Source organism: Erpetoichthys calabaricus, chromosome 1, assembly GCF_900747795.2.
Source record: "Erpetoichthys calabaricus chromosome 1, fErpCal1.3, whole genome shotgun sequence".
NCBI classification, from domain to species: domain Eukaryota; kingdom Metazoa; phylum Chordata; class Cladistia; order Polypteriformes; family Polypteridae; genus Erpetoichthys; species Erpetoichthys calabaricus.
The window spans coordinates 177,719,153-177,742,828 of NC_041394.2; the positions used below are offsets into that span (position 1 = coordinate 177,719,153).

The 23,676-nt window shown below is 38.2% G+C and overlaps 2 protein-coding genes across 2 annotated transcripts in view; one reads left to right on the forward strand and one right to left on the reverse strand.

The window, feature by feature from the left end:
• The window catches only part of ppp2r5b (protein phosphatase 2, regulatory subunit B', beta), a 251,168-nt gene extending 235,037 nt beyond the window's left edge, over positions 1 to 16,131 (reverse strand). Inside the window, exon 1 of the mRNA XM_051924483.1 lies at positions 13,333 to 16,131. Coding sequence (XP_051780443.1) covers positions 13,333 to 13,525 — 193 coding nt within the window. The 5' untranslated portion in view covers positions 13,526 to 16,131. The remainder of the gene's footprint in view (positions 1 to 13,332) is intronic.
• Positions 1 to 23,676, forward strand: part of nedd1 (NEDD1 gamma-tubulin ring complex targeting factor) — a 753,979-nt gene that overhangs the window by 548,852 nt on the left and 181,451 nt on the right. The window lies entirely within an intron of this gene.

The window sequence follows — 23,676 nt, forward strand, 5'->3', positions numbered from 1 at the left end:
TGCAAACAAAGAAGAGGAAAGACTAAAACAAGGATGCAGAAAAAGATGTAATGTACAAATCAATGTTTTAAAAGTATTACAATAATATGGAGACAGAAATGTGATATTCCTTTATGTTATATATGAATCAAATATTTTAAAGTCACTAAACTCATAGGGGCTTTTGGCTTCATTTGTTTCTGTCTTTTCAGTGAAATGGATGCAATGAACCAAACGGCTGACATAATTTCTGTGCCCTCCACCCAAAATGAGCCTATGTTATGAAATACTGAGACATAAAGACATAAACTGCCTTTGTTAATTTTACTGCTTTTACTGGAGCATAGGCAACAACAACAAGTTGGATATCATTTTAAATTAAAGAAATAAACAAAAAATTAATCTGTTTTCCTTGAAGACACTACATTGTCAGCTGCCTACACAATGCAACATACCTATTGATGAAAAAGAAAAAGAAAAATGAGTCTTGCACATGCAAAATATCAGGATCTGTGAAGTGGATGCAAGCAGAAATGCGGGGTAGAAATGGTTAATGTCCAAAGTCACTAAACCTTTATGCAATGTCTACCTTGTACTTTATTTTGTCACTTAAACAGAATGTCATTTACTGTCTTAGGTGCCATGGAGGAAGGACAAGCATCCAGGCTTAGGTGGAGAATGATTTTTTGCCTGCCAGGAGGCCATAATGAATGTACTAGGTGCGCATGCATGCTAGGAGTAGTTAATTCCCCTATATGGCAGTGTTCCTCAAAGCTGAACCCAATCAGGACACCTGCGGGTTGATATGGGAATTGGAGTCCAGAAATGCAGTCCTGCAGGGTCTTTCGGTGCCACCACCATGGGAGGACTGCCCTCATTTCCACTGTCGGGGGAGAACTGTCCTCGTTTCCACATGACCCGGAAGTGCTCCAGATGACCTGAGCATGGCACCGAAAGCAGTCCACAGGTCTAGTTGAAAAAGAAGCCCACAACCTCACCTAGGATAGTCAGAGTTGAGAAGCAGCAAGCAACACTCTACTGGAGGAGGAAGGAGATTTGCACATGGCGACTGGTGCTTGAGTCAAAAAATGTTGCTGACAAGTAAAATATTTTATTAGAACCCGGAATTGTGATGGGTGACATTGTGTTTCAATTTGGGGCTGAGTAGTACTCCCTTATGGTTACACTATCTATATCTAACATTCAGATGCTTTATTGTCAAAATATTTTTGAACTTAATATTTTCCAATACAAATACAATTCAGCTTTAACAGTTGTATTTTTGTATGTTTTTTTCTTCACAACATCCTCATCAGCAGAGCAGAAAGCATAAAGACGACTGTCCTTGCATCAGTTTATCTGAAAGATTTTGGTCCCTGTGAAGCACTGTTTTTGGTGAACTCGAATCAAAGAAGTCTGGATTGTTATCACTCAGACCTTTCTGTCCTAGTTCTGAGATATAAAAAATTTACAATTTTATCATGCCAAAACCACCTGTTTTTTATGTCAAAGAAAGAGTTCAAAGTAATTTAATCCTTCAATCCTTCAATAGTAGGGATCCAAGAAATACTGTTGCTTTATTTGCACGTCATTTAGACTACACAGACCTTCTTGTAATTCATAATATTTTAAGTATCTCTAAAAGTAGTATTCTCAGCAAACTGAAAAACATTGCCCTCAGTCTGGAGCAGTACCTGCATTACAATGAATATACTTTTGGACTTTAAATTAACCAAATAAGATGATTTAATGCTAATTTTAACTTGTGAATGCACATGAAGTAAGAACACTGAAACATACTATTTGATTTACTTGGTATCTAGATGAGCTTGTTCAAAAATACTTACTTTGCATTGAGCAATAAGAGAAACTAATTGAATTCTGATTAGATATTATTAACCATCTTCACTTTATAAAGAAAGTGTGATAAGTATTAAAGTCTAAACTATATTTATTGATAAGGTGTTCAACAGTCAATCCAATGAATCTCAAAATTATTAGTGTATCTGGTACAGTAAGCCACCATGTAATGGCATATGTTACATACAATAAAGTATTAACTGTTTGGTTGGATTAATCAAGCAGTAAAAAAATTGAAATCTAATTCAGACTATCAACAACCTGGAATCAATCTGCATTATATGACTTTTAACTAGAGATATTTTCTTTTATCACCAGTGTCCAACAATGCATTTCACATAACAGTAACTGATTATTGATTCATCATCAAGTCCTTCCGAGGGAACCTTAAACACAAAGAGGACTATTTCATTTTTGTTAGGTAGAATGCCCAGAGGGGACTGGGCGGTCTCGTGGCCTGGAACCCCTGCAGATTTTATTTTTTTCTCCAACCGTCTGGAGTTTTTTTTGTTTTTTGTTTTTTCTGTCCTCCCTGGCCCTCGGACCTTACTCTTATTCTATGTTAACTAATGTTGTCTTATTTTAATTTCTTACTTTGTCTTTTATTTTTCTTTTCTTCATTATCGAATGCACTTTGAGCTACTTTTTTGTATGAAAATATGTGCTATATAAATAAATGTTGTTGTTGTTGTTGTTGTTGATTCTGCAAAAGAAATAAAAATCAGGTTCAAGATAAACACCAGTGATGCAGAACCCACCATTGCCTAAATTTCCTTTTCTACTCATACACATAAAACAATATTCTCCTTCATGACACTTTGTTGCCATGTGCTCCTGATTACATCATTTGCAATTTTAACAAGCCAACACAACAAAGATGACCCTAGTGACCTGAAGAAAACATAATGGATACACAGGGTGAATATCACTCCACAAGTTGCTCTACGCTCCACCCACTCACCATAAGTGAACCACAGTGCATGGCTAATTACAAAATGAAATTTTTCAAGTTCCTGCACTGATTCCAAGAAAAGTATTGTGTCACTCGTGTAAATAAATAAATAAAGAGAAAACAGAAATTTTAGTGATTGGCAATAATGGATATAATGAGGTTATTAGAAATAAACTTGATGCATTAGGATTAAAAGTCAAGATGGAGGTAAAGAATTTAGGGGTAACTGTTGACTGTAACCTGAATTTTAAATCGCATATTAATCAGATTACTAGGACAGCATTTTTCCACTTAAGAAATATAGCAAAAGTTAGACCCCTTATAACATTGCAAGATGCTGAGAAATTAGTTCATGCTTCTGTTTTCAGTCAGCTAGATTACTGTAACGCACCCCTCTCAGGACTACCCAAAAAAGACATCAATCGATTGAAACTCGTGCAGAATGCAGCTGCTAGAATCTTAACTAGGAAAAGAAAATCCGAGCACATCTCTCCAGTTTTGATGTCACTACACTGGTTATCTGTGTCATTTACAGTTGACTTTAAAATCCTGCTTATAGTTTACAAAGCCTTAAATAATCTCGCTCCATCTTATATTTCGGAATGTCTTACACTTTACACTCCAAATCGTAACCTTAGATCTTCAAATGAGTGTCTGCTTAGAATTCCAACAGCTAAACTTAAAAGAAGTGGTGAGGCGGCCTTCTGCTGTTATGCACCTAAAATCTGGAATAGCCTGCCAATAGGAATTCGCCAGGCTAATACAGTGGAGCACTTTAAAACACTGCTGAAAACACATTACTTTAACATGGCTTTCTCATAGCTTCATCTTAGTTTAATCCTGATGCTCTGTATATTCAATTAATTATCATTATTATTCATGGTATTCATATTCAAAATCTGTGCTCACCCCTACTTTCTCTTCTGTTCTTTTTACGGTTTTCTGGGGTGGCGACCTGCCCCACCACCACCTCATCAAAGCACCGTGATGTCCCTACATTGATGGATTAAAGGCCAGAAGTGCACATGACCGTCATCATCAAGTTCTTCCATGAGAACCCTGAATACCATGAGGACTGATTGAGGTCATTTATGTTAGGTAGAATGCCTAGAGGGGGCTTGGAGGTTTCGTGGCCTGGAACGCCTGCAGATTTTATTTTTTTCTCCAGCCATCTGGAGTTTTTTTGTTTTTTCTGTCCTCTCTGGTCATCGGACCTTACTTTTATTCCATGTTAATTAGTGTTCCCTTATTTTAATTCTTATTTATTTTGGTTTTTTTTTCTCTTTCTTCATCATGTAAAGCACTTTGAGCTGCATTATTTGTATGAAAATGTGCTATATAAATAAATGTTGTTGTTGTTGTTGTTGTTGTGTAGTGCAGGGCAAGACAGATGTTAATAGTCATTTAACATAAAGAACGCCACAATATGAAATGCAAAAGTAAACAAAAAACACCATTGACAACTCAGTTTTAGCATGCCCCCTTTGAAAATTCACAGCAACTTCATATATTAATTCAATGCATTCTTGAGGCCATTGTCCATCTTAGCAGTATTAGGCACAAGGCAAGGATAAACTCTGAATGGGACACCAGTCAAATGGAGGGCACACTTTTTATAACTTTATATCTACTGTGTTGTTTTTGAGATGTGTCAAGAAACTGAAGTATTATGTAAAAAAGCCCAGACAGAGGTAGAGAATTGTGCAAACTCCACACAGGCAGTGACTGTGGCTGTGAATCAAGCAGAGTCTTCTTGAGATGTGAGGATGTAACACTACCCACCATGCTACATAAGAATCTCTTATTCCAAGGTTAAATAACTGAAATTCATACAGCTGAACACCTGTCTCAATTCTGACACCCGTTGTGCTACTTATCATTCCAGCTGATTTTCTAAATTTGCATTTAACATTTTATAAACAAGACCTTTTCCAACATCAAATGCTTCATAGTATTATTCGGTTATATATGAATATTTCATTACAACACATTCACTCAATGCCAAACCAAAAACAATAAAGATGATTGCCTATTTATTATTTTTGTAACACCACAGGCATAGAAATATAATACAATTTTGATTAAAACTCTCAGCAATTAGCATTAATTCTGAACTTGGGATGCTTTAAAGTATTCAAACAGCAGCACTATCTGCTAAACGGCTACATGGAATATTGTCATCCATCAATTTTTGATGCACTGTTTTTTTCCTTATTCTAAATTGCTGACTACCGGATGATAATAATCATAATACAATATGCACCCCGGATAGAATTACAACTAAATGACAATGTTCTGTCGATAATGTAATGGTCTCTGAAACTAGCCTACTCAGTGATAATAATACACATAATATAAAGCAATGCACATTTAGTGTGTCTTTAACTTTAAATCACCTGGCAAGGATACTTAGCCTTTATAGATGGAAACAAGAACAAAAATGAAGAACCTCTGAAGTCAACCTTCTCAGCTGCTGCATTTCTTTGTGAGAAATCATTCAAGATGGGACTGCTCACTTTTTGGACCTTAACCATTTCATATTTTACTTCTTGAGACAAAAACAACTTGAACATACTTATCCAAAAAAAACGGTCACAATTGTGTTTGCTGCAATGAGGCACGGTGGTGAGCACTGCTGCCTTATAAATTCAGCATCCTGATCTCAAATCTCAGAAACAATAATCATCTATTTTAAGTGCAAATGTTTTCCCCATGTCCTCATTAGTGTTCCTCTGGTCATCCCAGTTTTCCTCCCACATCCTTGAAGATGTGCTGGTTAGATTGATTTGTGATTCCGAACTGACACTCTGAGTGGGTATGTGAGGGAAGCTTAGGTGGGGTGCCTGGCCCAGTTACCATCTTATGTCCAGTGCTTTAGACCCCATGAGCATGAAATGAACTTAGCAGGTTTAAAAACCTTTTATGAAGACATTGTGTTTGAAAACTTTAATTCTTATCCTTAACCTATAAAACTTTATTTTACTGTATATACTTGGTTTTTTTTTGTGTTTGTGTTTAACCTTTGGATTTGAAAAAATAAATAATTTTGTTTTGTGTACACCTTGTGTTTTTTTCTATTTATTTAAACTTGTGTGAATAATTATAATCATTAATATTATTGTTTGAACTACAAGGCCTGAGAAATGTTAGATTTTATAATAAATGTAAGTTTACCTTTTTATAATATAAACTCCAGAAAAAAATTAAAGGAACACTTTTCAATCAGAGAATAGCATCAAGTCAATGAAACCTCTGGGATATTGATCTGGTCAGTTAAGTAGCAGAGGGGGTTGTTAATCAGTTTCAGCTGCTGTGGTGTTAATGAAATTAACAACAGGTGCACTAGAAGGGCAATGTGACGATGAGGGTTCGCTCCATGCTCCCATTCAGCTTCTGGGAGCTCTGAACCCGACACCGTTGGTAATGTCACAGATGAGCTAGGCAGTGAGGCACAACAATAATGCAAAAAGTGCAAAGTGCTTTTATTTAAAACCAACAAAACAAGTGTTCAAATAAATAGTGCAGTGCTTTAAAATCTTCAAATAAATCCATAAAAACGAGTGATAGGTGGAGGTTAAAATTCAACAGAAAAAAAATCCTTTAAAAACAACGAGGTTAAAATAACGGCTGGAAGCTGCCCCTCTAAAAAACACAAAGCCCAGTGCCTTTCTACTGGTGACTCCCCTGCTTCTCCCATCCAGGCTATGCACCAGGGGAACCACCCTACCTGCAGCTGACCTTCTCTCTGCCTTCTCCTGCTGGTCCATTCGCCTCACCAATCCCTGGCACTGGTAGGCTTCACCAGACCGTGACTCAGGCTCTCCAGCGACCAGGGCACTCACACTGGGGCTTTCACATCCCAAGTCCTGACTCCCGCTGCCTTCAGTGATGCCCTGGTCCAGATCTGGGAGGCAAGCATGTGGGGGCCATACAAACTACTGAGTACGATTTTGAGTTGCTGCAATGAAATTTCGGCAAAATGGATTAGCTGCGGCATCATTTTTTCACTTGAATTTCGGGATGTCTTTGAATTCAGCCCTCTGTAGGTTGATAATTTTCATTTCCATCAAATGATGTGGCATCCTTTCGTTCCTAACACATTACCCAGTCCATATCAGCATAGATATCCAGTAGGATTTTTTTCCCATTGAGATCCGATGTGTTTTCAACGTGTTCCTTTAATTTTTTGAGAAGTATATATAGTATAGTTTTATAGTATGTATAGTATATTGCACACAGATCTTGACAGAGCACTGACTCTATAATAACATCTTACGATACATTGGAAAACCAATAATCCAGCATACTTCTTCAAAAAAAGAAACAAAGTACTTTTTTCTTACTCTGTCTTTGTACGTAACCTTTACAAAACAATATACAGTATGGTATATCAATAATATTGAGCCAAGTGAGCAGAACGTCCGGTCCATGTCTAAAACCGGTCTATGTTTGTGCAGTTTCCTGCTTCTAAAGTTAGCTTTGACGATGTATTAATTACTGTACAAACTTCCATTCCTCTCCCACATTTACTATTGACTCATTCATCATGTATATCTTGATGTAAGCAGCTCCATTGATTATCACTATGTATTTAAAAATGTCTCCTTATTACTAACCTACTGATTTCCACAGATATCTTTGCGATAGTTCCATTCCAAAGATGTCATAATTCAATTTTTCATAGTGCTTAGACTCTGTAGCCTTTTTAGTGCAGAAAAAAGACCTCAGAATTCAAAATATCTCCATTACCTAAGGATATGCTGACCACATTAATGTCAGAGCTGTCTGCCAATAGTGGGGAAACCCTACAATATTCATATCCAAAAACTAAAAGCACATCCAAATCATACTCATCTGTGTATGTAAAATTCCTATTTTAATGACATATATCCTAAATTCTCAATTTCAAATCTATAATCTCCTGTTTCCAACGGCATAAACTAAACAAACAACTTTCTGACACCTCACCCCCGCCCTCTAAAATCCAAAGCCATCACCCTCAAGTAATCATTTCCAAATGGTAGCAATATTCACACTTATGTCTCCAATAATGCACTCCCTCTAGCCATTTTAAAGTGATACAGTGTACCACCTGCTTCTTCAGTGGCTTTATTTACTCTGTTTCTTTGAGGTCGCATCCTACAATTACAGTGGTTAAAACACAACGATAGCTCACAGACTGTTTCCTGCATCATATCAGTGCTATTAAGATCAAAGACGCCTCCAAATCCATTATTGCATTTTATTTTCTCTCCAGATCATTGCCACTATGATCATTCCATTTGTGCTAAACTCACTCTCAGACTTGATTTTCAATCTGGCAGCAATGAAACACTGTGTGGCCACTTAATATCACATCTCATCTTTTTATTTCATTAATCACTGTTCTACTCTAAACCCTCTTTTTCCATTGCAGGGTCCTAGCAAGCTGCCTATTCTGACAGTATTGGGTGTAATGCAGGAAGCAACCCTGGACAGGCCATCATGTCAGTCCTGGGCCATGCATATCCCTACACTAACTTAAATCTCAACAACAGTGAAACTATCCTGAAAACTGAATACCCAGAGAAAACCACACAGAGACAGGGGGAAATTACAAATTTCCATTCAAACGGTAACCAAGCCATGAGCCCAACCCAGTTGGCTCAACCTGTTGGACAAAAATGCTAACCACTGAACCACTGTTCAATGTCCTTTTCTAAATTCAGTTTTGCTTCAATTTAAAAGTTATTCATTTACCCAAAGACAATTAAAGTGAGGGGAATGGAATCTAGGAAGGATGTCTTTATACAAAGTCTTGTAGCTGAAGTAGGGAGTCTAACAGCTTTTAAACAGTGTCTGGATGATATCTTAGATATCAGCTAACCGAACAGCTTGATAGGCTGCTGAATATTCTCGTTTTGTTTCCAAACTTTTAATTTAATTCATTTTATTTTTGTATAATGCTTTTCACCAAGTACAGGTCCAGATACAAATGAGAAATTTTACCAAATTATAATGTACACACAGATTAGGTTAAACACACAGTAAAGCAGGGGGTTCCAAATTCACTAAAATAAATGGATCCTAACAAAATATATCCATTAATATTATCATTGAAATATAGCCAGGAGACAGCAAGGGAGAGGAGCAATCAGTAGCATTTTTGCAGCAAATAAACCTCTGTAGGGGTCCATGGTCAGAAACAGACAAAGTCAGACACAGTATAAGTTCTGGAGACCTAGAGCAACTGGTCAAACTTTTATGATTCAGCCACGGTTTGTTCCCTATTATATGCATATTTTCCTTTCTGTTTTGTTATTTCTATGTTTTTGAATGATTATATTCCATGTGTTCTGTTATTATGTAATTTTGTTAATATTGTTATGTTTGTACATTTTTTTAGTATTTACTGTATGTATTATGTACAGTAGTTATGTTTGCCTATATTCCTTGTTTATTGTGGGTGGGTTCCCAAGACTTATGGCCACCACTGTGTTAATGCTGAGGGACCACCGGCCACCTTTATATTTTAGGCTGAAGTGTAGATCTCTCAGAGGTTCATAGCGATTATTGTGGAGTGGATTTGTTCTGCAATAATTGTTGTTGGATTTTTCTGGTTATTCTAGATTCTTACTTCATTTCTGGACTCTGAGTTTGGATTATTAATTTACATGTTAGCTCTGAGTTGCCTTTTAGAGCAAACCATTTTGCCTTACATTTTGTCTTTTTCTCATTTGTCTTTTTTGATAATGTAACTAATTCTTTGATATATTTGTATATATAAGAAACTTTCTTGTGTTATCATTGTTATTGCCCTGGCATAAGTTTATTTATGGTATATATAATGTTCTTACTGTTGTTTTAGTGTCTTTGTTTCGTTAGTTTTTTTGTTTTATTTTTTATTTTATGTAAAATATTTTTCTTTCTTTCTTTAATTATTTCATTCATAACTATAATGTTTCTATGCATAAATCTAAGTTATCCTATGTCCCTTGTGTTTTGTGGAGGAAGCTTTAGCTGTTTTGGTCAGAGTGGGGGAAGCTCAAGTCAGTGACTCATTTAACTTGTGAAGAAATTTGTTGTTTTTTCCTGCTCCATTTCTTGGATTCTTCTTTGGATTGGTGTATTGGGCCTTGTTTGTTATTGTTTTTCTGGTTAAGCAACTCCTTTTGCCCTTTTTAAACATTTTGGTCAAATTTTTCTGCGTTAAAAATATTCTTCATATATAAAAATTTTTTGGGTGGAATGGTCTCTGCAAGAAATTTTTTTATGGCTTCCTTTCCATCTCAAGGCACTTTCGGTTTTTGCGACATTTTTGTGTCTGTAAGAATTATTTACGAATGCTTTGAAATCACTTCAACTTTTTTTTGCCCAGCGTCTCCTGACCCACTAATAGGAGAAAAACCCCACATGTATGTATACCGTTCAACACGTCTTGATTTCTACCATATATACTTGCGTTTAAGTTCTCCCATGGATAAGTCGACGATTGATTTTACCGTATGATTTCCGGTATTTTATCATATCAGTTGTATAAGTCGAATGCGGAAAACTCACGTTATTGGTCCAAGAGATTATGATATGCTAACACCCACCTGAGAGAGTAACCACAGAGCATGCTGCCTTTTTTTCTATGTATTGTGCCTACGTGACCAAACAGTAATACCCAAACTATTCCGAAGCGACGTTTGCACTGATTTGTGTTTTTTGTATCTCACACCCTCATACACCTTTATCGTAAGAGCATCCCTTATCTACGATGGAGCGTTCGATCAGAAGAAAATATGAAGCTGGTTTTAAATTAAAAGTCATTGAAATGATGAAAGAAATTGGTAACTGCGCTGCAGCAACAAAATTAAATGTGTTTAAGATACTGGTGCCAGATTGGAGGAAGCAAGAAGATATAAAAAAAAAAATTAAGTGTCGTATTTTTGAACAGGCATATAAGTCGGAGTCTGATTTTATAATCGCGTTTCAAGACCCAACTTATACGCGAGTATATACGGTAGTTATACAAGATGTTAAGCTCTTCTGTGATCCTTCCAATTTTTGCCAACCAGACCCAAAAAACTGAATTTTAGGACATTTTTTGGATCTTATTTTCTGCAGGAAATTACACACTTATGCTAAAGAATAAACCAATAGGTGTCTTCTGCAAAAACATCAGAAGGACTTGAAGTTGTGGAGGGGTCAAAGTTACTCATTTTCACAAACCTTTAAAAAGAAATGGGGATCTGTGATTTGGTATGTGGAGTGTTGCTTTATGTTGTTCTCAGGTTGCTGATCAGAAATATAGTAATATTTTGGATATTTTATTCTTTACTGGTGGACCTAGCCCTCTAAGAGCCACTCCCAGAAGGTTAAAAAAACAAAAACATGTGGGGTATCATTTTAGAATATTTTAAATTCAGTGATTACGAATTTGAGGTTATTTTTGATTTTTTAACTTTTATTAAGTATCTAGCCCTCTATGGACCTCTATCATATTTAGACTTTAAATATTTAAATTGAAGAACACATTTTAATATGTCTAATATCTGACGCCAGTATTCTTTTTTGTTATGTACTTGTACCTCATAATGTCAATTGTTACATTAGTTATGAACACCCTGAATTAGGGTGCCTTACGCTCATTCAGAATTAGTGTGTATACTTTTAACTGTTACTCCTTTCAGGTTTGTGTAGGCCATAAGAGGCCATGATAGTTGGGGTTAAGCCCATTGGGGTAAGGCTTATTCTAGGCTGGGAAATGAGGCTTGGCCTAGCTTGTGGAGATTTTAGGCGTCCTCAGACCTGTTTTATATATATATATATATATATATATATATATATATATATATATATATATATATATATATATATATATATATATATATATATATATATTCACCAATCACTTTATTATTATTTGACCTTCAGGACTGCTGTAATTCTTCATAGCATAGATTCAACAAGGTGATGGAAACATTCCTCATATTGACATGGTAGCATCAGACAGTTGCAACAGATTTGTTGGCTGCACATTCATGTTATAAATCTCCCGTTCCACCACAACCCAAAGGTGCTCTATTGGATTGAGATCTGGTGACTGTGGAGGCCATTTGAGTACAGTGAACTCACTGTCATGTTCTAGAAACTAGTTTGAGATGACTTGAGCATTGTGACATGGTGTGTTATCCTGCTGGAAGCAGCATCAGAAGATGGGTACACTGTGGTCATAAAGGGATGGACATGGTCAGCAACAATTCTCAGGTAGGCTGTGTCATTGAAATGATGCTCAACTGGTACTAAGGGGCCCAAAGTGTGCCAAAAAAATATCCCCCACGCCGTTACACTACCGCTGTCAGCCTGAGCTGTTGAAACGATTCACTTTATACCAAATTCTGACCCTACCATCCCATCTGAATGTTACAGCAGAAATTGAAACTCATCAGATGAGGCAACTTTGACCAGTCTTCTATTGTCCAATTTTGGTGAGCCTGTGTGAACTGTAGCCTCAGTTGCCTGTTCGTACCTGACAGGAGTGGCAACCAGTGTAGTTTCCTGCTGCTATAGCCCATTTGTGTGTTCAAAGAGGCTCTTCTGAAGAACTCAGTTGTAACAAGTGGTTAATTGACTTACTATCAGCTCAAACCAGTCTGGCCAATTTTCCTCTGACCTCTGGTATTAACAAGCTTGCAGAACTACCGCTCACTGGTTATTTTTCCCTTTTTCGGACTATTCTCTGTAAACCCTATAGATGGTTGTGCATGAAAATCCCAGTAGATCAACAGTTTCTGAAATACTCAGACCAGTCCATCTGTCACCAACAACCATGCAATGTTCAAAGTCACTTTAATCGTCTTTCTTCCCCACTCCTTCCCCATTCCCCATTCTGATGCTTCATTTGAATCTCAGCAAGTTGCCTTGACACAGTCTACATGTGTAAACCCATTGAGTTGCTGCCATGTGATTGGCTGATTAGATATTTGCATTACTAGTTAAACAGGTGTACCGAATAGAGAGGCCGGTGACCGTATATATATATATATATATATATATATATATATATATATATATATATATATACTGTTCTCTCCTAATTTATCCACTTCACAGACAAAATGTGCGTTTCAATTTAGTGTACGGTTTCTGTATTTGTTTTACATGATTATTATTTCCATTCACAATGCAGAATTGACAGGCAGTGTTGAAATCAAGGACCTACCTGTTCGCACCAAAACGTGATGTATTTATGTTGGTCGTATTAACTTTTCCTATGGTCTTGACCACTGTGTACAAATCAGCAGATAAAATTAACAAAGGGGTGGATGGACGAAAGTTTTTGGGTGGGGCCAGAAAGATGAATAAGGTGCGGCTTCTAAAACCCAGCAATCTAACAGATCAAGGCTATTACCCCTTAGGAGTGTTAAAATAGGGACACAAAGATGAACTGCCAATTAATCTAATGTAAGTACTCATTAAAGTTATTTCCCTTTAAAATGCAAACTGTAGAATTTTAACATAAGTGGAATGTCTTTCCAAATAAAGGCACACGGGTGCGTGTCCGACGGTCTTACCTTTCAGGAGGGGCAGGGCGGTGAGCTCCACCTGCGAACTCTGATACCGAAACTGAGATGAGCTGTGGGATCGGCGCTGTCTGGCTCGGCGCATGGACCGCCGTGGGAAGCCATCCACCTTCTCAGCACTTGGAACAGAAAAGCTTGTATTGGGGGATGAGGGGCTGGAGGGGGGTAGCTTCGTGGTTTCCATTGCCACCCGCGAATGTCTCAAAAAGCTGGCAAAAGAAGAAGTGACCCTCAGAAACAATTGCTTCTTTTTTTCTTACTCTTAATATTAGAAGTCCATCCGAAATCAGAAGCGACAAAAACGGTGTGACTTTGCCATACAAGTCTTTTTAATTTGAGTGAAGTTTCTTAATTAAAGAAGAAGACGTGGGATATCCTGAGTTCCACACTTGAAACTGTTTTTTGCGTTATTAATGTTTCTAAAATACAGTGTTGAAAGATGGTATCCAGCCGGCACCTGTTATTGCCGCTTTGGCGGTTCGGGTGGTACACTCTGGTGGATCAAGCTGGCCAGGACACCCCTGCTGTAGCCTCTGAAAACATCTTAGTTCATAACCGATGTGATCAATTTAAGTGCATAAACATCCGTCATCTTCTATTATTTTGCACAGTCAGACTTCGTTCACTAAAAAGAAGCGGGGAAGCTCGCGCGAAGGGAGCTTTTTGTCTGTGCTCCGATTTGCTGATTAAACACAATAGAGAGCCCTTTTCACATCTGTAACTGACCGAGTCTGACCCGTGTGCCACCTACCTGCGGCCATTTCAGATATTACTGGGTGACACATAACCGAGGGCGATTGGCCTATGTGCAATGCAAAAATATATATATATATATATATATACAAACGCAAACTTTGCCTTTGTTTAGAGAAGAGTATAACCGAAACACTTTACTGTTTATTCATTTATTTGCTTTGCGATAAAGTTCCAGTTTTTAAAACACCAGATTAGAGATACTAAAGCAAAGGACGACAAAATCCGGCAGGTAAGTGATCGCTGGGATTTATGATTGCATTAACGAAGATGATGTGAAGATGATGAGATGCTCTAGTGGGAAGTGGCTGCGCATTTATAAACGAGTAGGTCGGTACACTGTAAGGAATCCTCTAATCAGACGGAGCTGCTTGGAACAATCTGATTGGAAAGCACTCTCATCTGAGCATCGTGCAGTTCGCCGGCCAAGGAGGGCCAGTTAGCGCCGCCACAGAGGCCCAGATCGCTCCGTCCAGTCGTGCACTTCCTTGTTTAAATGTGGAAGGAGAGAAAGGCAAGAGCTTGCAGAATGCGACCGCCTTCTGTTAAACGGCTCTATTGTCTTCTGCGCGCTCAGGTCTCTTCCCTTAGCGAAAAGATAAGGCAAAGAAAGATGAGCTAGCATTAAACCGTGCAGTTTCTCGTACCCTTAACCTTTCGAGAATGTAGATATTTACATCTTTATTTAATATCTTCAGTCCACAAAGGTAATTATGTCTGTTATTCTGGAAACAGCTAACAAAGCGATGGCTTTCAAATGATTGCTAGTAATCACGGGTACAAATTTGTACGTTTATACTTAAGCAATAATACAACTGCCGGGGCACTTTCATTCAATAGTTTCGCCCTCCATTTCCCAAACCGGAATTGTACCTTATACATTGAGCCGTGGTGTCAGTAAATCAGAAGGGTCCGCTACTGTTAGAATCAAGGACACTGTTCAATGACACTGTATTTCCCACGGGAAGAAAAGAAAACCTCGGAATCAAAACAAACACCATTACAAAATCGAAAGTAACATCTGAAGATGTGTGGCTCTGGTTCTCTGAACTAAATAAAGTGCGCAGATGATGTTGTTTAATAAGCGCGCCTTTAAATGGATATCGCACTAGTACTGTATTTCAAAAGCTGCGATTTTTCTTTCTTCGATTTCACACAAACATGATGTCACAACATAGTAAAGAGTGTATGAAATTAACGTAGCTGTTACTGCCTCTCCTTTTGTTTACGTAAGCAAGAGTGTCTTCTTATGACAGAAATAATAACGAAAAAAATGTAGAGTCCTTTAAGCAGAAGATTGCCTTTGAATTAATATCTGATCCTCGTAGACAGCGACATAGCACTCTCCTCAATCACACCAGTGTACTGAGACACAGGACACGTCGATCCGGTTAAATCTCCACAAATGTACAGTACATTAAAAAGAGCTAAAGTGCAATGTGGCCTTCTCCCACTCGTCCCATGATTATTTTGCAATGCGAGTCGTCCGGTATTCACATGCCGCTTTTGTGCTCAATTTACAGGACAATCCGACCCTCTTCGTTTTCGACACGTCTTTTATTAGTATTCACTTGCAGTCCGCGCTCCTTCCAGCTGTCCCGCTCGCCGTATGTTGTTCACGCTCATTCATGAATTTCCCGTCCTTGCGCTAGGAACCGATCTTTCATTCATTCACTCATTCATTCATTCAGGGTTACACCGTCACCGTTACCGCGCTGCGAACTGCAGTCACGCCGATTTTTCCCTCTTTTTCTGCGGCACTAGTGGGTTCTGTTACACAGGCACCGTGTAACCCTTGCTGCAAAGCACCTGACTCGAGTCCAGCCATCCGATTGGTACTTTAAATATAGCTCCTGCATCGGTGCTGTAGAATGATGTCATCCTAACAATAAAGTTCGCCACTGGTTGGGAGTCGTGGGCACAAGTCACTTGGCTGCTTGTTCTGATGTTATGACCGTATAATCCCTAAACACACAATCCCCATGCTGCTGAAAATGATCAGTGTAGTTGGATAGTCAAAGGAGTACGTATTGTTACTGTGGTAACTGCCGAGGCACGCCTCAATACTGCATTGCACTGTTTCCTGCTGTCGGGATAGTGGACGAGGACGAGGCTTCTACGTGTACTCAGCTACCTGCCCTGAAACCGCTGCTTTTACGTCAGAAAGTATCGATGTAACAGGTTTATGTGATTGCATTTCACTCATTCCTTGCGCCTCCTAATGTCTGTATCTGCATCTCTATATACTATATACGCTCTCAGTCCTTTAAAAGTAAACGCATGTGTCTCGTGTATTTAATACTTATGTATTCCAAAAGTATACTCATTTATGTATCTCATATACTGTATACAATTATTTTTACATACTCTTCACTCTCTTCGCCTTTATCTATCTATCTATCTATCTATCTATCTATCTATCTATCTATCTATCTATCTATCTATCGCCTATAAAATTATTGACCCCTTGGAAGGTTTCACATTTTATTGTTATAAAACATTCAATCACAGTGAATTTAATTTATTTTTTTTAGCACTGATTAAAAAAAAAAAAACTGATCTCTGTAAAGAGGTCTAAATTAATTACAAATATAAAATACATAACACCTGAACACATAATATTTATTCCCCTAAGTGGGTATTTATTACAAACATTTTTGGCAGCCATGACAGTCTTGAGTCTGTGCACAGGCTTTTCTATTAGTTTTGCACTTCTGGGCACTGCATTTCCTCCCTTTTCTTTTTTGCAAAATTGTTTAAGCTTCATCGTATGGAGATCATCAGTGAACTGCTTTTCTCAAGTCCAACCACAAATTTTCAATTGGATTGAGATGTGAATTCTGAATCGGCCACTCCAGGACATTAACAATGTTGTTTTTAAGCAATTCCTGTGTAACTTTGGCTTTATTATTGAGGTTGTTGTCTTGCTGGAAAATAAATCAGATTTCTGGTGGACTACATGAGGTTTTCTTCCAGGGTTTCCCTACATTTTGCCCTCTTCCCTTGCAAGCATCCCCACAGCATGATGTTGCCACCACCATGCTTCACTAAGGGGATGGTGTGTTTTTGGTAACGTGCAGTGTTCAAACATGGCATTTAGTCTCTTTGCCAAAAACATCGATTTTGCTCTCATTAGACCATAGAACTTTCTTCCATCTGACTTCAGAGTCTCAATGTACCTCCAGGCAAACTCTAGTTGAGATGTCATGGCTTTCTTTGCCACTCTCCCATAAAGCTGTGACTGATGAAGCACCCAGACAACAGTTGTTGTATGCACAGTCTTGGCAGTCTCATTCAATTTAGCTTAATAATCCTCCAGAGTTATTGTTGGCTTCTTGGTGGTCTCCATCATTAGTTGTGTTCTTGAGTGATCACTCTGCTTTTGTTAATAGCCTGCAACAAATTTACAACTGTTCCATACCCTTTCCAATTCTTAATGAATGATTTAACTGAACTCCAAGGGATACTCAGTCAGTTGGATATTTTTTGTCTCCATCCACTGACTTGTGTTTTTTGATCACCTTTTCAAGGAGTTGCTTGGAGTGTTCTTTTGTCTTCATTGTGTAGGTTAGGCCACAATACTGACTCACCACAAGCTGGACCTTCCAGACACGGGAGCGTTATGTTAATATTGACTGAAACCCCAGGCAGGTGATTTTCATTGAGATAAGTCTGTGACTCTAAAACCAGTTGGATGCATAGGTGATGATTTAGGTGTGTCATATTAAAGGGGGTAAATATTTATGCCCTGAAATATTTTGTGTTTTACATTTGTAATTAATTTAGACCACTTTGCAGAAATCTCTTTTTACATTGAAATTAAGGAGTCATTTCTGCTGATTAGTGTCGAAGAAGCCAAATTAAATCCACTGTGATTTAACATGGTGAATACTTTTTATAGGCACTGTATATTCTTATTGACACATGAGCAATTGATGAATTTGACCAAAAACAATGACTGTGACCAGACAAGCTGCTGCTAAGCTTTGAATTAAGCTGTGAAGAGAAGAGTTTGAGCTGCAGGTTTAATAGGTCAAGTGGCAGTAAGAAAGCCATTGCTAAAACAGTCAAAAGTTTTAGAACACTCCCATTTTTCCAGTTTTTATTGAAATATAGGAAGGTTAATGTCTCCATGTGCACTGAAATCAAAGTTTAGAAAGTGAGACTTGCTTACTTCAACAACTGTTAAATTGTTTTCCTGTGAGGCACCTATCATACAAGACGTTGACTCTCAGAAATCTGTTTTCTGATCCTGTTGTGGCTTTGGGTCTGCCAGTCCCGTTTCTGTCAGAGTTTGCTGTAGTTTCGAAGTTGTTTTTAATGGTACAGGAAACTGTCTTCACTCACACCTTGGCTTTCTTTGCTATTTCTCTAAAATAAAGACATACACTTTTAAGAGTTATATTGTTCAAATAACGCTTCAGAGGGTGTTGTGACATAGTTAGCTCTAGCAATGCTTGTATACAGACAGAGGGTTTGTAAGTAATTACAAAACTTGGGACATTTGTAGTAATCATTTGCATCAATTTTCAAAGTTTAATTAACATCCATTGCTGCAGAAAAGCTCTACGCAATTAATTCATTTCTTGTTCCCTGAAAAAGGCTTTTGTATAACTCAGCAAATGACATTCTTTTTCAGTTTTTTGTAACCTAACTTTTTTTTTTTTAAACTCTAGCAGCTTACCTTTTGGCTGTGTACCTTATCAGGGTACTCACTGGAATTGTACTGCTTTAGGTTTCATAAAAACTGGAAAAATGGGGGTATTCCAAAACTTTTGAATAGTAACGTATGTCAGTCAGTCATTTCTAACCTGCTTAGTCCTGAACACAGTCATGGGGATGCAGGAGCCAACCCCAACTAGCATAGAGTGCCAGGCAGGAACAAACCCTGGACATCAGGGCGCCAGTCCATTGCAGAGTGAACACACACACACAAATCAGGGCCAATTGAGTATCAACAATCCACCGAAACTGCATGTCTTTGGCAAGATATGTATAAATACAATATAAACATATATGTATATATTGTATTTGCAGGATTTGAGGGAAATATATATGTATATATACATATATTGTGATGTGTGGGTCACGGATTTACACTAGAGAGGAGGAGACAAGTCCAGATTTCCAAAACACAGCAGCTTTATTGTTGTCAAGGCAGGAATATTATTAGAGCATTTATCCAAATGGAACCTGTCATTTTAGCCCACACAAACATGACAAGAACACAGTGGCATTGATATCACACTGCACAAGCTCCCTTGTTCTGATGACAAGAACAGATAGCCTTCCTCAAAGAGAAGACAGAAAGTGAGCAAATAGCCTGGTCATCGGCCGGTTTTAAATGTTCCCCACATTAACCAGTGGGCAGCAGTCACGTTACACTGGAAGACTAAGTGTCGGAGCACAGCACAGTTGGAGGGCTGTCAAGGTCTCAAAAATCTCACTAGATATATATATATATATATATATATATATATATATATATATATATATATATATATATATATATATATATATATATATATATATATATATATATATATATATATATATATATATATATATATATATATATATATATATATATATATATATATATATATATATATATATATATATACATATATGTGTGTGTGTGTGTGTGTGTGTGTGTGTATATATTATATATATACACCAGCCATCCTCCGCATCTCCGCTCACATAGTAGTGAAACAGGACAAACTTTAAAAATGAATAAACAAAAAGGTATCGCTAGCTAAGCAGAGGCAAGTTACACTCCAAAACGCAGAGGTAGACTGCCTCCCCACTCCTGACTTCACACTTCCCCCTCCCCTTGGCCTGCAGCCTCTGTCTCAGATTAGCGCAAATATATCGCTCCTGAAAGTGAATTATGATTCTTAGTGCGATGAGAGAAGTCACAAAATCAACTGGAATGTACAAGCAAATTCTAGAAAAAAGCCCAATCTAAATCCATTAAGTAGTCTCTTGTTCACTAGCTAAGCGAATGTAAGGTACACACTGAGGCTGGCATGTGAGTGAGGAGGGCCCCGCCCCCCTCCCCACAACCCTCTGCGTCTCTCTCGGATTCATGCAAATAAATCAGTACCACAGGCGAACTATGATACTTAGCACGATGAGAGAGGTCTCAAAATCAACTAGAATGTTCAAGCAAATTTTAGAAAAAAACCCGATCTAAATCCAATTAGTAGTTCTCTCGTGAAAAGCGGAGAGACATACATACATACAGACAGACAGACATTGGATTTTATATATAGAGAGATTTATACATAGAGATTTATATATACGGGCGGCACGGTGGCGCAGTGGGTAGCGCTGCTGCCTCGCAGTTGGGAGATCTGGGGACCTGGGTTCGATTCCCGGGTCCTCCCTGTGTGGAGTTTGCATGTTCTCCCCGTGTCTGCGTGGGTTTCCTCCGGGTGCTCCGGTTTCCTCCCACATTCCAAAGACATGCAGGTTAGGTGGATTGGCGATTCTAAATTGGCCCTAGTGTGTGCTTGGTGTGTGGGTGTGTTTGTGTGTGTCCTGCGGTGGGTTGGCACCCTGCCCAGGATTGTTTCCTGCCTTGTGCCCTGTGTTGGCTGGGATTGGCTCCAGCAGACCCCCGTGACCCTGTGTTCGGATTCAGCGGGTTGGAAAATGGATGGATGGATGGATTTATATATACAGGGGTGGGCAAAAGTAGTTTTACAGTTGTGAGTACGCGAGGCTGGCAATTTGAGCACTTACAGTATGATATTACACCTAAGTGCACTGAGCCATTGCAACATTCCTTTGAGTTAATAAAGTCAATAAAACTGTTTAGTTAATAAAGCTATTGTAATAATCATAACCTTCTTGTCTTTTTCCATATGAACAACTGTAAACTTACTTTTGCCCACCCCCTGTATATTGATCATCTGAGGTAATAGCAAAAGATTTTTTGGGGTGCTGTTGTGATGTGAGATTTTACATATACAGTGATCCCTCGCTATATTGCGCTTCGTCTTTCGCGGCTTCACTCCATCGTGGATTTTAAATGTAAGCATATGTGAATATATATCGCGGATTTTTCACTGCTTCGCGGATGTCTGCGGTCTACAGTACGTGTGCTTCCTCAGTTGATTTGCCCATTTGAATTCAAACAAGGGACGCATTTGAATTCAAACAAGGGACGCTATTGGCGGATGGCTGAGAAGCTACCCAATCAGAGCATGCGGTTAAGCTCCTGGGTGCTGTGCTAACTCTCGAGCGTCTCGCGACCATTCTATCAATGGCAAAAGATCTCCAGACATAAGTTGAAGAATGGGACCTGCAAATGATTCGTTCTTTGAAATTTAAAAATGCTCTTGAAGGCGCCACGGAAGTGTATAGGAACCTCTTTACACAAATGAAAAAGCAGCGCCAGCAACTGCCTATCACGATGTTCCTTACACGCAAAATACTGCCTAGTACTCCTTCAGTGGAAGAAGACGACGGCGGTGCTACACAGTCACCTGAAGAGGCTCCTTTAGAACAGCTGTGACAGTGCAGTAAATGTCATCGTTGTCTGACAAGTTGGTGAGTACCCAAAACTATTTTTCGACGTACTTAGTACATGTATGTACGTTTATTGTAACTGTGCACACATTTTATACAATTTTTTCCTTGCATTGTTGGTATTTATTGCCGGTGGCCTGTCTATTGTAATGGCTGTAACAAATGTGATATCGGAGATGCTCCACAGTATCTTTAAAATAACATTTTGGTTTTATGTACAGCATTTTCATGTTATAGATTTTTCACGTATTTTTATATTACCTACTCAATTACAATATGTTTAAAACTGTATCATGTATTAAATAAAACTCCTCAATGATATACGATACGTATGTTTGTGAGTAGTATATAAACTGTGTTTACATACATAATTTCAACGAATCTTACCTAATAACTAAGAGAATATAAAGGGTTTATGCTGTATAACTGTACGGGGAATATTTATAAACCATGTGGGAGAGTTTATAAGGACTTAAAATATATAAAAATAACCATATAAACATATGGTTTCTACTTCGCGGATTTTCTTATTTCGTGGGTGGCTCTGGAACGCAACCCCCGTGATGGAGGAGGGATTACTGTAACTTGATAAATATTTTGTATGTCTTTATTTGTAATTTAGGCAAAGCAATGTAATATTAGTGAGAAGCATTCATGTTTACAACCCAAGGAATGGATCTCTTTGAATTTTACGACAGAATTTGGGGGGTGTGCTTTAAACCAGTTTGGTGAGTATTTCTCTGCTAAAGTCTTTGAACCCCCGTAACAAACGCAGGTTACGTTAACATATGGTTTGGGGGCAGGTGTTAAGATGGTTTGGGGGCAGGTGCTAAGATGTTCTATTTCCCCCGTTGGTCTGAAGTATGGCTGTTTGGAATTGGCTTGGATCAGAAGCTTTTAAGTACCATGATGTCCTATTGGCTCTAGGGGTTGGACAGAACATCTATAAATGTATGTGCTTAACCTCACAATCTCTTTCTCTTTCTCTTGCTAACTTGTGATGATGAAGACAACACAATGAAGAGCACAGCTCAGCAGCCATATTGACCAGGCTTAAGGCCTGTTCTGAAGAAAGCTGAGCACTAATGATGCCTTAACTAGAGACATTTAAGTAACTACAAGTCTGTGTGCCACCTGAAACTACACATCACCATTTAATCAGGTTGTATGGTTGCCAATATTCAAATGTACTTTACATATTGTTATTATGGATCCTGCCTTGTGCCCTGTGTTGGCTGGGATTGGCTCCAGCAGACCCCCGTGACCCTGTGTTCGGATTCAGCGGGCTGGAAAATGGATGGATGGATGGATATTGTTATTATTTCTGAATATTATCAATAATACATTATCTTATGTGTAACTTAACTTCTGCTTGTTTTTTTACTACATCTAATTGCCTGAGGTTATAGATATAGAAGGGAAGGTGGGGATAAGTTATATTCAATAATACCTTATAAACAGTGGTAAGTCTGTGAGATTAGGCATTCTGACAAAGGCTACATATTAATAATACAATAGGGAAAAGTAGAGCAATATATTACTCTACCAAGACAAAACAGGTGCCAACCTGGCCATCCACGTTTACTTTAAGTCTCAACACAGAAATGGTGTCAAAGGGAATAAAATAGTAAAGTAAGCGGCTGCCATTTATCAGGCTTTTTTGTCTGATTCAACAAATTCACAAAGCTCCTTAGCCCTGGTTGACGCTTGTAGAAATGACTCCTCCTTCTGGGCAATCGGCCTTTAATAGCCCAGAAACCAGAAGAGGCTAGGTCGATGACTTCACTGGGTGGTTTGTCACTATGGAGGAAGGAAAGGATAAGACAGTTAGCAGCAGTACCCCCTCTTGGCCCAAGGTGGTATTACATACCTGTACATGGATTGGAGGGTGATCCTCAGACATGCATGCATGACTAGATAGATAGATAGATAGATAGATAGATAGATAGATAGATAGATAGATAGATAGATAGATAGATAGATAGATAGATAGATAGATAGATAGATAGATGTGTCATTACCAGGTTCCCAAAATTGAGCAGC